The sequence below is a fragment of the Bombus bifarius genome, unplaced genomic scaffold (assembly GCF_011952205.1).
Source record: "Bombus bifarius isolate JDL3187 unplaced genomic scaffold, Bbif_JDL3187 scf7180000008062, whole genome shotgun sequence".
In the NCBI taxonomy this organism is placed as follows: Eukaryota; Metazoa; Arthropoda; class Insecta; order Hymenoptera; family Apidae; genus Bombus; species Bombus bifarius.
In genome coordinates, this window is record NW_022884426.1 from 587,872 (window position 1) to 603,361 (window position 15,490).

Sequence of the window (15,490 nt, forward strand, 5' to 3'; positions counted from 1 at the left end):
ATCGCGAGGCACGGTTCCAACGTCGTTTCGTCTGAAAATTCGATTCGCGGTTTGGAGAAGCGGATGAACGAGACCAAGAGGGAAAGTTGCTTTCACGGCGTATAAATAACGATCCGGAGGATCAAGGGAACCGCGAAGGAACGAAGGGCGAAAGTGAAGAACTGTAGGACGGGTGCGAGGATAAGCGTCGCCGAGATAAGGCGGAAGCGCGATTTTAAATTATCCCTCGTCCGTCTCTGTCCGCGTCCGGTTAGCGGCGTCTGATCGCGATTATCGCGTTTCCTCCGCGAAACCTCCCCTTCATCCTGTTTACGCCAACTCCATCGAATCCATGGAAACGAAACAACTTTTACCGACGCGAGATCGCGAAATCGCGCAAGTTGCAAAGTTCGTTCCGCGACGGCGCCGATCAGCGTCACCGCGATTTACGATTTATTTCCGTCTTGACGCGAATCCTTATCGACGTTGAAATCCCGATGGGCGAGATTCGACGGACGAAGCTAATTATCTTCGTCTGATTTCGACGATGTGCTCCTGCGCGTTCCAAACGTACGACTCTGAATACGATTCGCGGAGCCTGCATAAATATTAGATAATAATAAATACCAAGCTGCGTACGCAACGACGAACGAAATTATCGATACAGAGCGAACTTCCCCCTAAGATATTTGTAGAAATCCGTGGAAATATAGGTAGGATTCTTTGCGAGACGTAACGTTAAGAGACGCAGGTTCGCGGTAATCCGTAATTTTCCGAGGCGAAAGCGAGTAGACGCAGCACGTATTTCCCATAAGCGTCAGAGATCCGTGTCTGTACGCGTTCGGTGCAACACAACCACAGAGATTTCCTATCGATGTTAGATGCTTCGCTGCAATACGTGTACGACATCTTCCGCTACGGAACACGCTTTCAAATGGTTTTCAGCTGTTGCGTTCGCGTGAAACGTACGCGTCCCACGCAAATACACGGAACCTCACCTTAACGTATTTAAGCGTAGCAGCTCGGTTGCTGCTTCGTCGGTCGGTGAGTCAGTGACTCGTAGTCGTCCGACGTGCAAGAGCTACAAAAACCTTACCCTCGGCGATGTCGATGAACAGGGGTGGGACCGAGTCGACGCGATATCACGAAGAAGGAGAAGGTTCAAATTTACGATTCCTATTAATACTTTGGAAGATTTCGGGGCGATGTTGGCGCGTGCCATGCCGCCACGCCAGCCAAAACGAAACAGAACGCGTAGTCGCTGGTCGGCCGGTTTTGTATATTACGACCGTTCGAAACGAGGAAAACGCGCGATGCGGAAAAAGCTTAAATTTAAACGAGTACGAATTTTCCAGTGATTTCGACTACCGTAATTGCGATCGTCTTGAGAACGTTTGTCGTGGTCGTAGCGGTCGTCGTCGTCGTCGCCGTCGTCACCGTTCGGTAGTCGTCGGTGTTCAAAGCCCGACTACTTCAGACTTCCGTGTTTACGGAACGCCAGCGACTGCTTGACGGCTCCCTTTTTCCTTCCTTGTACGCGATTCCTTCACCCTGCACTTCCCTCACCACCTGCCTCACAATCCGCGCTTTGCCGACAGAAATGCCAGCTTGTTCGCCTCTTCCCGCGCCTTGGTGCTCGCCCCTGCTTTACCTTCTCTTACGCCCTTACCTTTGCCCTCTGTCGCTTCTCTCTTCTCTCAATCTCCTTTTTTCTCTCCTCCCGTACCTTTGCCGCCTCGTCCCTTTTCGCTTTTCCCATTCCCGTTTCCGATCCCATTCTTTCTCTCTCTCTCTCTCTCTCTCTTTCTCTCTCTCCTTTTTCCTTTCCCCGGTTTCCCCCTCGCTTTCGTCATCTCGCTCTAATCACCTTGCGAGCACGAACGATATTTTTTTCGCGCGGGACATATCGCGCGAAATATATTTCGCGAGTTTGAAATACTCGCTCGTTGTTTGCGTGTTAAGAAGTGAGAGAGAGAGAGAGAGAGAGAGAGAGAGAGAGAAAGGGGAGAAAGTAACGGCCAACGGGGAACGCGGCGCATCGTGATAAGTCTGTTTGCGGGACAGCGACGTAGCTCGTTCCAAGAGGGAAGATTTACGCAATTCGCGAACGTTTGCTCTGCGTTTTAGCCGCGCGAAAGCGTTCCTCTTGCTTGGATAGGATTGTTTCCCTGGGGCGCGTGGAAATTCTTGATTTTTCACCGACAAACGTTCCAAAGTATTCGGCCGTTTTTTGCTTTTTTCGCGGATTTCAGGTATTAGAATCGAGCGCAGCGCTTTCAACATTCGACGACGAGGTTCGTTCGAATAAGTACGTTGCGAGCTTCTACGATTATCTGAGTTCTGTATCCAAGTGGGCGTCGACTAAAGTAGGAAGTTTCGAATTACTTTAATATTTTAATAATCTCCGCCTCTCTCTCTGTTATGGTTCTCGGCACACATATTCTTTCTTCTCGTCGAATAAAACTAAAAGAATATTGCTATTCCGATTCCGCACTCGGGAATAGAAACGTCGATTTTAACGACCGATCGTCTTTCGATTTGGATCGCTTTCGGATAGAATTACCGTGACCAAGACGCGGTTAACGACGCGTCTCTGGTAACGATTCGACGAAACGCAGACGCGTCGATCGTTTCCTCGACGAAGAATAAAAACGGCGGGGGGAGGGGGGGGGGCTCTCGAGTGTTCTCCGTAAAACGGTCGAAAGCATCCTTCGGTCGTGACTAATGGAACGAAAGGACGAGCGACTGGGTAGTCGAGTGAACCAACGAACGAACAAGCGAGTAAACTATCGATCGAGAAATTACAAAGACTGACTTCTTGGCGTCGAAACGACTCCGGTCCCCGTCCGTTTTTCCTTTGCTTTTCTCTGGCAATTATTCGCCGATTAGGAGGTATTATTATCCGTGACGACTGCCGCTGTTGCCCTCTACTCCAGAGAAAAATCTATCGTCCGAATCGGTCCGAGGATCCATGTTTTGTATCGATCTTACCATCAGAGCTAGTCTGTAGCTTAACGCGTGTCTTCCGTTTTAACACTTTACCGACCGATTTCCTATTAATCGGCTTTATGTCGCCGACAATCTTTCTCTCTTTATTTGAGCAGTAATTTGATATTTAGTATAAAGGTACCTTGCTCAGTTGCGTCAGTTGCGTTGCTGCCACAGTTTTATACCAATTTGAAAAACGTACCGTTCGCGATGAACGAAAAAAATGGTATTGGAGAGTCTAAACCGGAACAGAACCGGCGCTAGGGAGAATCTGCGCCTGAGCTAGCGGTCGGTAAGGTGTTAAGACGAGTTATTGGCAACGATACGTGGAACCGCGACGACTATGACAAACAACGCTGTACGACTATGTCGGAGAAACGAGGAAACTCGCGTTCTCCGGCGAGATTATAGAGGATGGTCTCGTAATCGATGGTACAACCGGGAATTATAGAGGATAAAGGAATTATAGAGCAGCGAATTACGGACGATTCTTTCGTATGCAGCTCTGTTTGCGGAAAAATGAATCGTTAACGTTGCATGGTATACGTTGTCTGTGTATATCTCGGCCGAAAGAGCCTGCTTATAGACGGCGACATCGTTGTACGGATACTCGCGATTTGGGACAAGCGAACGAAGAAAAGAACTTGACTTGAACTTAAGAAAAAGAGACAACGGAAACGAAGACGAAATTTCATGAAATAGCGAATAACGAGAAACCGGAGACCTCTTGATTTCGCGTAAAGCCGCTCACTGGGTCACCGCTGAAATCCTCAAGCACCATGACGGCTCTCGTTGCCAACCGGAAGAGATAAAAACGCGATGAATATCCGTAATTCCGTTAATGAATCGTACAGAAAATTCGTCCTCGAACGTCGTTATAAAAGACCGTGCGCCGTGCTGCACCGTCATCCTCCTCTGTCTCGCATTTAAACGACTCTGAAGAAGCTCTTTCCACTCTACTCTCTCTCCGCTCTCTTGCCAATTGACCTCGTCGCGCCTATTGATATTTGCCAACCGTAAAGACAACCCGGTTCCTCCGCTATCGCGTTACTTTTCTCAATATTCGCGATCAAACGCAGATCCGATTTAGTTCTAGTTAATGTGCAGTTTGCTCGCTTTGTTGCAGGTAAATGGTCAAGATGTATCGAACTCGAGTCACGAAGACGCAGTGCGTTGCTTTCAATCGGCCCAAGAACCGATCATCGTCGAGGTATTGCGACGACAGCCAACTCAACAGCAACAACAGCAACAGCATAGTCAGCGAACCGGATGGAAGGAACAAGAGAGTCGAAGCACAGAACCGGAGAAAGAATGGGAGAGAACGGCCGAAGGTGGCAATAAACGCGATCAACACGCGATCAACACCTGTTCGAATCTGGTGTCGACCGCGGTACAGACCGACTGGGCCGGACTTCTCGAGACCGAGGAAGAAGAACTGCTGCCGGTCGTCGACGAGCAGCCAAACGACAGTTTCGAGGACTTTCTCGCGCACGACATCGATTTCGAGGTAAGTTAGGCGGAAATGACACGCGCTATCGGACGACACAGCAACTATCCGAACGACATACAGGTCGATGGACGTTTCTTAAATAATTTTAATTTAACGCGTGTACATCTTCGTTCCTAAGTACGTAGTCACCGTGAACATTCTGACCGATTCTTGTCAACAATGGCCGATCGTTGCTTGCGATATTACGAATCGACGAATCTTTCTACTTGTAATTTTACGAGACGAGTAAGCGTCCGTAGATTTTCGAGCAGATGGTGTACGTATCGATTAACACTTTACCGACCGATGGCCAATAATCGGTTTTTTGTCACCGACGCTTACCGACCGATGGCCTATTAATCGGCTTTTTATCGACAACAATCTTTCTCATTATTTGAGCAATAATTTGTTATTTAATACTAATGTACCTTGCGTCAGTTGCGTTGCTTTGTAAGCTGCCACAGTTTTATACCAATTTAAAAAACGTATCGTTCGCGATGAACAAAAAGAATGGTATTGGAGAGTTTAAATCGAAAGAGAGGGAGAATCTGCGCCTGAGATGCCGGTCGGACGTGCGTAGGTTGTTGAGTTGTTGGCGGTCGGTAAAGTGTTAATTGGTAACGTCTAATTAAATTTCTCATCGTTCGATTACGAAAATGAAACGTACGTAGAATCGGATAAAGAGAAAAAGAAGAAGGAAAGACAGTCGATCGGAGAAAAAGAGTACGTGGAAATATTTTTTCTTTTTAACGTTCGAGATTGGACGAATTTGTAACGAAAGGACAATTACAGGAGGTGACGTTGCGGAAGGCGGGCAGCGCCGAGAAGCTAGGACTCACGGTGTGTTACAGTTCCGGATCCGGCAGCGAAGACGCCGACACCGAGGTCTACATCTCGGAAATAGTTCCTGAAAGTCTGGCAGCGCGCGATGGCCGATTGCGAGAAGGCGACCAAATCTTGAGGGTAAATCGCGAAGACCGCGGACTACGACGAATCGAAGCGGTTGATTCGATTACGGGAGAACCAGCCGGACGAGCTCATCGCGTTTTCTCCTCGCGATTTCCTTCCAATCTGCTACCCTTCTAATCTCGTTAAGCGGATCGTAATCGCGGAACAAAGACTTTGCGCTTCGCTCGAGGGAAATCGGATGGAAGAACGACCCACCGTGTCACGGATTTCTTCCCTCGATTTTCCACGTTTCCGCGAATCCGTCGAGCAACGTCGTTGCGGCAGAAAAATTCTCTTACAGTTCGCGAGGCTCCAGAAGAACCAGACTACGATCGCGCTGAATAGGAAATTTCCGCGAACAACCAAACGAACGAATTCTAATTATTCCGCCGTTCTTCGTCGAAATTTCTTCGTTCTTATACATCGACGAGCGATCAAACTCGTTTCAACAGCGATGAAACTTCGCCACGAAAACACGTTGCGACCATCGTTTCCGCACTAAACCACGTTACTCGTGTTACAGGTGAACGGAAAGGACGTGGCGAACAAAGAACAAACGGAGAACCTGTTCGCCGAAACGAAAAACGCCGTGACCATTCTCGTCAGTCGATGCCTTTATCAGGTAAGATCTCTTTGTGGGCTACTGAAATACGATGCTAAGAAAATCAAAGTATGGTAAAGTATGCTACAACGAACGCCTTCAAAACGAACTCCAAGAGACGAACATCGTAACGAGCAACTTTTGCCAGTAAAGTCAAATTGCTGCATCAGATACGAAAAAATATTTATAGAAGATGCCTTCTTCTTTTCTAACGCGGTTTACGATCGATATAGTTGCAAGTTGAAAGGAACCAACCAGCCTCGTACGTAATTCGTTCTAACGTACTCCACCGGCTAGCCGATCCTTTTATCAGACTTTGATCTTTCGAAAACTGTTTCTTTCCTCTTTTCCTCTCGTAGGAGGACGATTACAAGGAGAGGCGCGTGTACCCTCGGGTGAGTAGGGACGATCGTCCTCCGTATTTCCGATACTCGTTACAAATTCATAGATCCTTCTGGTCTCTGTGCAGGGATCGCCGCTGCTTTCGCCGGACCATCTGCCTTCCTATCAGAACAGCCTGATCGAGCAGCTGATTCGACAGCAGCAACAGCAGACGGAGGAACGGACCAAAGACACGGAAGAGGACTGTTCGACGTTGAGGCCGCCGCCGCCACCGCCTCCACCGGTGCCCTGTCACACGCTTGGACACCAAGCAAACAACAACACCCCTTCTTCGAGCTGTTCTTCCCAAACGTCGCAAAAATCTTCCGGTAGAAACGCTGCGTCGCCTGCGCGACACGCGGATCACGATCGCAAGCAGTGGATGCAGGAGACGTTGAAGGATTGCTCGAAGAAGATGGAGGGTCTCTGTGTGCGCGGTCAATCGCAAACAGGTTGCGGAGGCGGAGGCGGAGGAGGAGGAACGATCGCGGTTAGGTTGGCAGACGCTTACTCGAATCACGTGTGGAGCGAAACAGAACACATCTACGAGACTATACCAGAGTCTGACAGCGAACCGATCTACTCGTCGCCGTATGAACATCACAGACATTGGCATCATGCGAATCATACTTCTAGCGTCGTCGCTACTGCGCAGCCAACCATCACCACCGTCCCTCCGCCACCGACGACCATCGTCTCTACCATCGCGATCGCTATCACGACTACTGCAAATACCACCACGTCGAACACGGTAATTCAATACTCGCAGAACCAAGCGAACCAGAGTGGAAGATGGTACTGTTCGTCGAAGAGCAACAGCTCGGGCGAGGAGAAGGATAGCTCGAGCGCGTACAACACCGGAGAATCCTGCAACAGCAATCCGCTCACGTTAGAATTGCAACGCGGTGAAAGGGATCATCACAAAAGTACACTGGTGCTTTGCCCCCCGAAAGCGTTGGCTGTACAGCAACAACAGCAACAGCAGCAACAACAGAGGCTCGGTTGCACGTGCCCCGCGTTCACCAACAGACAGACAAGGAACCAATCGAACAAGAGAGGCTCGAGTTCTCATTATTACAGAGATCGTGCGACGGATCCAACCAACTTGCCTGCGGATACTATGTACACGAACATGGCTAACCTTCAGCAAACGATGCTTCTGCAACAGCAGCTGTTCAAGCAGGCTCTCGACCGGAGAAACTCGACCATCGGTGGATCTAGAGAGAGCAGCAGCGTTACCGCGGTCGCTGCCGGTGGCACTGCGAAAAAGTCCAGGTCTCATGGTAATTTTCAAGCACCGAATTTGACTCGGTACCAGTTTGTCGGCAGTCAGCAGGTGTGCGCGTCCAGTTCCTGGATACCCCCGGAGGACAAAGCGAACGACGTGCAGATGGAGTGGAAAGTGAAGAGGAGAGCGGACGGAACCAGGTACATCGCTCGGAGGCCAGTCAGGAATCGCATTCTGAGAAATAGGGCGATCAAAATATCGGAAGAGCGAGCCGGTCACAGCACGGAAGACGACACCATGTCGGAAGTGAAGGTGACAGCATCGAATTCAGGCCAACCTTTTATCTCTCTTCTCTCTTCCTCCCTTTTCCATAAGCTGTAATTCTTATCTATTCGTTCGTATTTCAGGTTGGCAGATACTGGACCAAGGAGGAACGTAAGAGACAGCTGGAACGTGCTCGCGAACGCAAACAGAGACAACAAGAACTTCAGCTGCAGCAACAGCAACAGCAACAACTTCAACAACAGCAGCAACAACAGCAACAACAGCTTCAAATGCAGCAGACCAACGAATTGTTGACGTGCGAGCATGGCGAGCACGAGAAGCTTCCGAAGAAACCGTTGAATATCGTGGAACTGAGTCACAAAAAAATGGCTCGTAAAAAGAACACCCTGGACGATTTTACTACCGTTCAGGAGATGTTGGTTCATGGAAACAGAATCGGTAGCGCGGGAGGTCCCGGTACCGGTGGCAAACTGATGGGTCTTCTTTCGGTAACGACCGTTTGAACCGTATGACCCGCGATATCCAAGGAAACGACGAAAAGTGACTTTTTCCTTGTTCCTGCGTGTTTCCTTTTGTCGCGTTATATTTGTCTTGCCACGGATGATCTCGTCACTGTTCGATCGTTTTTCAGGTTCCGTAATTATAATCAAACTTGTAATTATATATTTGATCCACACGTTATCCTATCACCGCTCCACGAGTTTCCATTCCTCTTTGCGCGTCGATCTCGTCGTTTCATTTTCGTGTTATAGGGCTACGAAAACCATGACCGAGCAGCTTTATCTCGTTTTCAATTCGCAGTAACTGAAGCGAGTCGTGTAATGCTCGTGTCGTGGAAGTAGCGTAAATACGAACAAGGTTGTACATATTTTTCGTATAACGATATAATAAATGTATGTAGATTATTTTACACGAGCTGAAACTTTTGCAGACAAAGAAAATAGAACGAGTACGCTTTTGTAGATATGTACAATAAACGTAACGATGGTATGAATAAATCGCGGGTGAAAATCGTGAATCATGGCCCTGCGACCTACTGTAAGAGAAGGATAAAAGGAAAAGAATGTTTGCATCGCTTCGTGCCATCTTTCTTTGCACGCGAGTCGTCGATCGGACCATGCGAAACGTCGAGTTGCCACGCGAACAATGTAAAACAGGTAAAATGTGCCGTAACAAAAATATATATAATATATATACGTATATATATACATACACATATATATACGAAGAATCACATATTTTATTACGAAATTCGAAATTCCTGATTATCGACATACGTATATCTCTTCATGCGTCTATTTAACCATCTTATTTATCCATCTATCTATTGCATGAACGATGCGTTGATGTTTAAACTGCTTAAAATCTTTCGTTCCGGAATATTTAGATGCTGAATGTATGCCGGAAAACAATGGTGAGTCGAAAAATTTAATAGGAAGTCTTGCAAATATTGATTCAGATTCAAGTGATAGATGGAATCTTGCAGCAAGTCCGGATCGTCCTCGTCTTCCTCAGTTTCGGGCACAGTTTCTCCAAGTACTAATTCATAAAACGATAATTTGTCGTGTGTTAAATAACGAAAATATATTATAACGTTAACGTTAGCGAGAAAGATTAATGAATCAAGATGTGCCGAAAACACCACGGAATCGTACCCCACTTACCTATCATATTTTCGTAGCCAGGATCTAAGTAGGTGACCTCATCTTCGTCTTCGTCGTTGTATGAATCCTGCGCGTTAAAGACTGATTAGTTCGACCCGTGAAACAAAGATAAAATATGAAAAATATTATTCTTTATTATCACTAACATCCGTGTCATGACCAGCGGCGATCGCTTCGATGTCGTTCGATAACTCGTTGATTATCAGCTTGAATATTTTCACCAAAACAGGTATAGTGGTCCAGTGATAAGGCTGTGATTCGGCTTTACTCCTAGTCCTCACGCCTTCTTCGTTTCCTACGTATTCTCGAATTTTAATTAGTCAGTCGCTCTTTTGGGATAAATATTTTATCGACATCTTGTACTAATTAATGAAATTAATGAATTGAAAATAAACATTCGAAAGGATTAACAAAGAAAGAAACAACGATCAAAGTGTTTTCCCTGTGTACGCTCGTAACGCGTTTAATTCGTCCGAACGTTTTCGTTATCAAATTCTCTACGATGCTTCAAATACGAACCTGGGAATACTTGGTCTCCCCTGACTATGATCTCGTTCAATCGACTATCGTCGTGAGTAACGCCGTACTCCAATATCTTGCAAAGCGCGACCGTTGCTACCTTTCGGTCGTATTTACCGAAAAACAGGTGTTGCCTTGTGACCCATTCGGAGAGCACGAAAGTGAGAGCGCTTTGTCCTGTCGGACCGGGTACGGTTGATAGAAAATTTAGGACAGCGTCAAACTCTGTGTTTATGAGATGAGCGTATACCATGAGCAAACTTTGTACCACAGTCAACGTCTGAGCTCGCTGCATTTTGCTCAACACAGCCTTCAATAATAGATCGAGATTTTCGCCCAATGTGTTTCCCGCTTTCCTAATCAACGTCGTCACCAATCGTCCGACAAAAGTCGCTGTAAACTCGCTCGACTACAAATGCCACGCGCCTCGTTAAAAAATCAATTCGTTTATAATATAGATTATGTGTCGATCATCTGGTGGAATAAATCAACAGAGGCGGATCTAACCGTTGAATCAGGATTGTCAAGTTACCTGCGGGTTCAATAGCTGAGCAATGATCTGCAGTATGTATTGTAAACCCGTTTGACCGTCATTGTCTCGATGTACCGTCACCTGCCGAGCCGCGACCGATAGGTAAGCTCGTATCACTTCCCCGCCACTTTGCAACGTTTCGTTGTCTTCCGAATTCAGAATACAGTGGCACGCAGCAGGAAATGCAGTTTCGACTAACGCGCTGCTCAGTGGTTTAGGAGAGTAATGCACCAATACTTGCAAAACATCTAGAGCTACGTTCCGACATCTCTCTATTGTACAAACAATCGGAACGAATAATTACAATTTTCATGTCATGTTACTGCCTGTATCCAAGTATGTCTAATTTTTAATAAGACTTACCGTCTTTTAATTTATCCATAGGCGATACGGCCATCATACTGGTTAACGTTGGTATCAAACGTGTTTGTAATGGTCCTATACAGTCAGGATTTTGTGTCAGATTTTTGAATATGTCTTGACACATGTACAAAATATCATGATCGCTATAGAACTTCAAAAATGCAGCGATAGTTAAGGGGCAAATCTTATTTTCTACTGAAGCGGTAAATGCTTTGTCCAACTGTAAAAACAAGCAAAACCTGATGCAACGAAGATGGATAAAGGCAAAGAAAGATGATAACTTGAACATTACCGAAACCAACACTTGAAAAGTTTCCATTACTAGTGTAAAAATTTCCGTGGATGTTTGATTAGCTATATTGAAAAGTCCTTGAAATATGTTCGGCAAATGCGATCGTATAATATTGCCGAGAGTATTGTTATTCTCCGCCACTGAAGCTTTGCAAAACCAGTAAATAGCTTTTACTGCACTGATGCGGATACACGAAGGCTGATTCTCCTGTAAACCATTAACAGTTGCCTCCAGGAAACGTGAACTCATTTCTGGTGGCATTATTTCAGCGTATTTGCCACCAATACACAAACAACGGCCAAGAAGTAACGGCGGTGAACCTAAAAATTGCCGGGACGATACGAAACGACAAACGAATGAATACCGAAGTAGAAACAATTGTCATTTTATTGAATATCGGATACCTGAATCCTTTAAAGTAGCTAAAACGATCGTATCTAAAAATCTAATAATATCGAATTGAAGCATTCCAGTTTTATGCCTCTCCACAACGATATCTTTTACTTTACTTAGGGCTAAAATAGACGATTCTCGTAATTTCCAACACGTTTCACTGTTTCCGCTTCCATTATTTGCAGTCTGTAATCTACTAGTTGCTTCGATGTGACGCGTTACAACTTCGCAAAGTGCATTTACCGCTTTTTCCTCAGAATAATTTACTAAAGCCTGCATTCGAACAAATTAATTACAGAGAAAAGAAATTCAGTTTAAACGTTCTATTATTATCAACAAAACTAATCCAATTGTTCCCTAGAAAACATATATTTACCGTTAAGAGTTCTTGCGCTGAAATACGAACATTGTAAGTCAGTACGTCCTCTTCCTCCACAAACTGGTTGGGGTTAGTTGTCCATAATTCAATTTGATCGTCGGTTATTTGCATAAAAATGATTAAATAATACATTACTTCTTGTAAGAAACTATCCAAAAGATTTGAGAATCGTTTACGATCCACAATAGAATGAACAAACTCGAATATGGCAATGATCAAATTATTAAAATTAATTATTTCACCTGCAAACGTCAAAGCAGATTGAAAATAGATTAATCCTAAACGATTACAAATTAAGACTGCAAATGCAAAGATTACCATCTGAATCAACTTCCTTCTCGTTTGTATCTCCCTCGCCATTTACAAATTCTTCCTGATAAAGCTTCGCGCTTTGCACTAAAGTTTCCCAAAAGGGCGGTAGCATTTGAGGTAAAAAAGTTGCGATGTATTTAGGTAATCTGGTAACTAGGCAATTTATAGCTTTGATAACATCAGTTTTAAGACCACTATCGCAAGTTGAACCATCAGGCAGTCGTAAACAGTAAACGAATTTTTCACAAAACATGGGTATAACGGGCTGTAAATATTGCTCCGCAAATCCTTTTTGGAACAGTTCCGTAACAGCAACTAATGACGCGATCGTCGTAAAAATTTCAACGGCACGACCACGAATTCTAATGGAATATTGCTAAAGGCATAAATAATCATCATCATTATTATTATTATTGTTGCGAATCAATGCTTGATAAAATAATTAACTTACATTTTCACTTTGAAATATTCTATACATTTCTTGAAGGATTACTGGTCCCACATTAGGCAACTGGTTATCGGTAAGGTCTGAAGTAAATTCTGTTAAAACCCGCATAGCTCCATGAACGGCATACTCGCTTTCCCCGCTTAAACAGCTGACAAGTATATCAAACAAACCGAGCCAATTTTCTGGCCAGTCCCAGTGTGCAATTGCTGATATCGCATAAGCTACTGCTGCACGTACCTGAAATATGTAACGAAATAAAACATTTTTACATGTAATATGTACAACGTATATACATATACATAATTATTAATGGATTACCTTACTAATGGACTCACGGAGACCTATTGGCAGTAACTCTTTGATTCTTTCCTTTGTTGCATACTTTATTTCAGGAGGCCGAAATTTCTCAGCCACGGAAGACCAATGAGTTTCAACATATTGCTTTAACAATACAGAAGCTAACTGTCTAATAGGTAAATGCCCATTTGGATCTACTACAAATTCCGTTAAATGTATACCAAATTCTTCTGTCACTTCTAATGCTTGAATTCTCTGTTCTGCTGCTTGACGAGTCTCTGTATGAGGAGACAAAATACCACTTAAAGTTTCATACAAAGCTTCTCTCAGTGAACCTTGAACGTCCATCGTAATTGTGCTTATTGCAAAAATTTCTGCTCCCTTATTTTTTATTCCTTAAATGCTTCTTTTTATAATACAATTAGAATCTATATTTTTAATTTTACATTCAATTTATATGATATTCATTTACCTGAGCACATGTCCTTGGTAAATTATTATTGTTCTATTGCTAGTACAAGTACTTCTTAACATTACCAATCATCTTAATCTCTCAAAAATAATTTCTCTGCAAATAATAGAATAACTATTATAAATATAACAAAAAGGTAAAGGAAATTTCATATGAAGATAAGTAAAAAATCAAATGACAAAAATAAGTACATTGTTGCTAATTAATAGTTATACAACCTAAAAGAGATCAACGTGTATATAACTTGTGTTAGAGCAAACCACTTGTACCTAATGAAACGAATTACTATTAAAATACATAAAGTTGGAAAGAAATTTAGATGACAAATAATTTACTTTATTTTCCATATGCTGACTTGCGGACAAAGCCGGCTTAATCGAATGACACAAAAGGTTAAACCATATCTGAGATAATATAAAGATAAAAAATGAATGCTTCTCACTCTTAATATTATGTGAATAAAACGTTTATACGTGTAATTTATTTAATTTGAAATTCCTTTGTAACAATAAATGCGTACTACTGATAACTTTATAAGTTTCTATAATCGAAATCATACGTACGCGATTGAAGTATAACAGTACAAAACGACATATCGAACATCAATGTATTTGTGCACGCGCGTCTTGCAATTCAGAAATTAATTCTTACCAGCGTATGTACATATCCAGTGGATATTACCCACACATGTACATATACCCAACTAAACGAAATCATTTAAATACCTATCTTATTTACTATTGTATGAAAAAATTTCTCAGAATAAAGTCATACGACTATTGTATAAAATGTCACATATTATATATATATATCTATGTATATATATATATATATATATCCATATGATGGAAATAGCTTTCTTCCATGTCATCTTTTTCACGAAATTTCTAGGTTCTCAGTATTTTTTTAAATAAAAAATTAAATTTACTTCTCGATATTGTTTGTAGAACGTGAAAAATCAAATTCACCGGCCTTAATAACCATATCGTTCTCATTATTTAATTTTGAGATATTTATCTGGTAATATAAATTAATTATATTCAATCGATAAGTAGCAAAATTAAAAAATTCCAATTTTTCAGCTCCTAGGTAGGGTTTCTTAACTTTCGAAGCTCAAATGAAAATTTAGAATCAAAAAATTATTTAAAATTTGTTTTGTCTAAATATCCCCCAGTTTTTTAGTAATAAGATGTTATAAGTTTAAAAAGTTGTCCAATAACCACCTAGTGGTGAAATAGTGGAACTAATATTTTCATGAAGAAATTGAAAAGTGAAATTTTGTCTGTAGGGCGACGTCCAGATCAGTTCAGGAATCAAATCAAACTCCCAGAAATTATTTTTGTATAATATTATTCAGATTTTTTCCTAATTAATTAATTACATACCATTAGTGGGTATCCTGTTTTTGACATAGTGGTGCCATTTGCAGGTGATCCCATGAAACTTAATAAGAAGCAACATTTTTGAATGGTACTCAACTAATAACTGTATAAATAAAATTAGTAACCATTTTTGAAACAGTGCCACCTTTTGTAAGATTATATTCTCCTGATACAAAATTATGATTTTGACGAAAAATTTCTTCAAAAACTCGAAAACTCCAAATTCAAAAAATTCCCGGAATATGAATGATGACATTTCCAAGAACTGCTGGAGTCATGCCACTTCCTGATACAAAATTGTAAAACCGGCCGAAATACTTCTCGAGGAGCAAAAAATTTCGGGGTTTCGAGAAATTCTTGGAATTGCACGACATTTACAAAAATCGCTGGAAGTGTGTAATTTCTTCCTTTATCATGTTCTCGTAATCTGAAACCGCAAAACCGACCGAGAAGTTTCTTGTTCGTATGGTAAATTTTTTGCTCTCGGATTTTCTAAAAAATGACATCATCTCCACGAATTTTCAAAAGTTTCGAATAC

General features: G+C 42.9%; 2 protein-coding genes and 1 pseudogene across 6 annotated transcripts in view; 1 reads left to right on the top strand and 2 right to left on the bottom strand.

The window, feature by feature from the left end:
* Positions 1–8,897, top strand: part of LOC117208351 (PDZ domain-containing RING finger protein 4) — a 58,490-nt gene extending 49,593 nt beyond the window's left edge. Inside the window, exons 2-7 of one of the 2 annotated variants that reach the window (XM_033449492.1) lie at positions 4,094–4,474; positions 5,249–5,419; positions 5,928–6,026; positions 6,365–6,400; positions 6,475–7,926; positions 8,022–8,897. In XM_033449492.1, the coding sequence (XP_033305383.1) occupies positions 4,094–4,474; positions 5,249–5,419; positions 5,928–6,026; positions 6,365–6,400; positions 6,475–7,926; positions 8,022–8,402 (2,520 nt within the window). In that variant the 3' untranslated portion in view covers positions 8,403–8,897. The remainder of the gene's footprint in view (positions 1–4,093; positions 4,475–5,248; positions 5,420–5,927; positions 6,027–6,364; positions 6,401–6,474; positions 7,927–8,021) is intronic. The other variant, XM_033449493.1, reaches the window with a different exon arrangement.
* Positions 8,898–9,119: 222 nt separating this feature from the next.
* On the bottom strand, positions 9,120–14,278 carry LOC117208350 (importin-9). 4 transcript variants are annotated; one of them, XM_033449491.1, is made up of 14 exons: positions 14,134–14,200; positions 13,571–13,666; positions 13,120–13,501; positions 12,805–13,038; positions 12,360–12,729; positions 12,039–12,283; positions 11,674–11,935; positions 11,270–11,589; positions 10,978–11,197; positions 10,615–10,886; positions 10,083–10,491; positions 9,710–9,858; positions 9,564–9,630; positions 9,120–9,438 (listed from the first exon to the last, which is right to left on the bottom strand). In XM_033449491.1, exons 3-14 carry the CDS (start codon positions 13,444–13,446, stop codon positions 9,224–9,226), a joined length of 3,090 nt encoding a protein of 1,029 aa, XP_033305382.1. In that variant the 5' UTR covers positions 13,447–13,501; positions 13,571–13,666; positions 14,134–14,200; the 3' UTR covers positions 9,120–9,223. The 4 variants fall into 4 exon arrangements, with proteins under 4 accessions (XP_033305382.1, XP_033305381.1, XP_033305380.1 ...); XM_033449490.1 differs by having other exon boundaries at positions 13,120–13,504; XM_033449489.1 differs by lacking the exon at positions 14,134–14,200 and adding an exon at positions 14,222–14,278 and having other exon boundaries at positions 13,120–13,666.
* Positions 14,279–14,742: 464 nt separating this feature from the next.
* Positions 14,743–15,326, bottom strand: LOC117208394 (annotated as a pseudogene).
* Between the last annotated feature and the right edge of the window lie 164 nt (positions 15,327–15,490).

Excerpts from the sequence above, each read along its gene's own strand:
- LOC117208350 (XM_033449489.1), bottom strand. The coding sequence starts at position 13,446 with ATGGACGTTCAAGGTTCACTGAGAGAAGCTTTGTATGAAACTTTAAGT. Across the intron at positions 11,590-11,673 it reads AGCTACTTTAAAGGATTCAG|GTTCACCGCCGTTACTTCTT; the intron begins GTATCCGATATT and ends GGCAATTTTTAG. Across the intron at positions 9,859-10,082 it reads GGGAGACCAAGTATTCCCAG|GAAACGAAGAAGGCGTGAGG; the intron begins GTTCGTATTTGA and ends GAGAATACGTAG.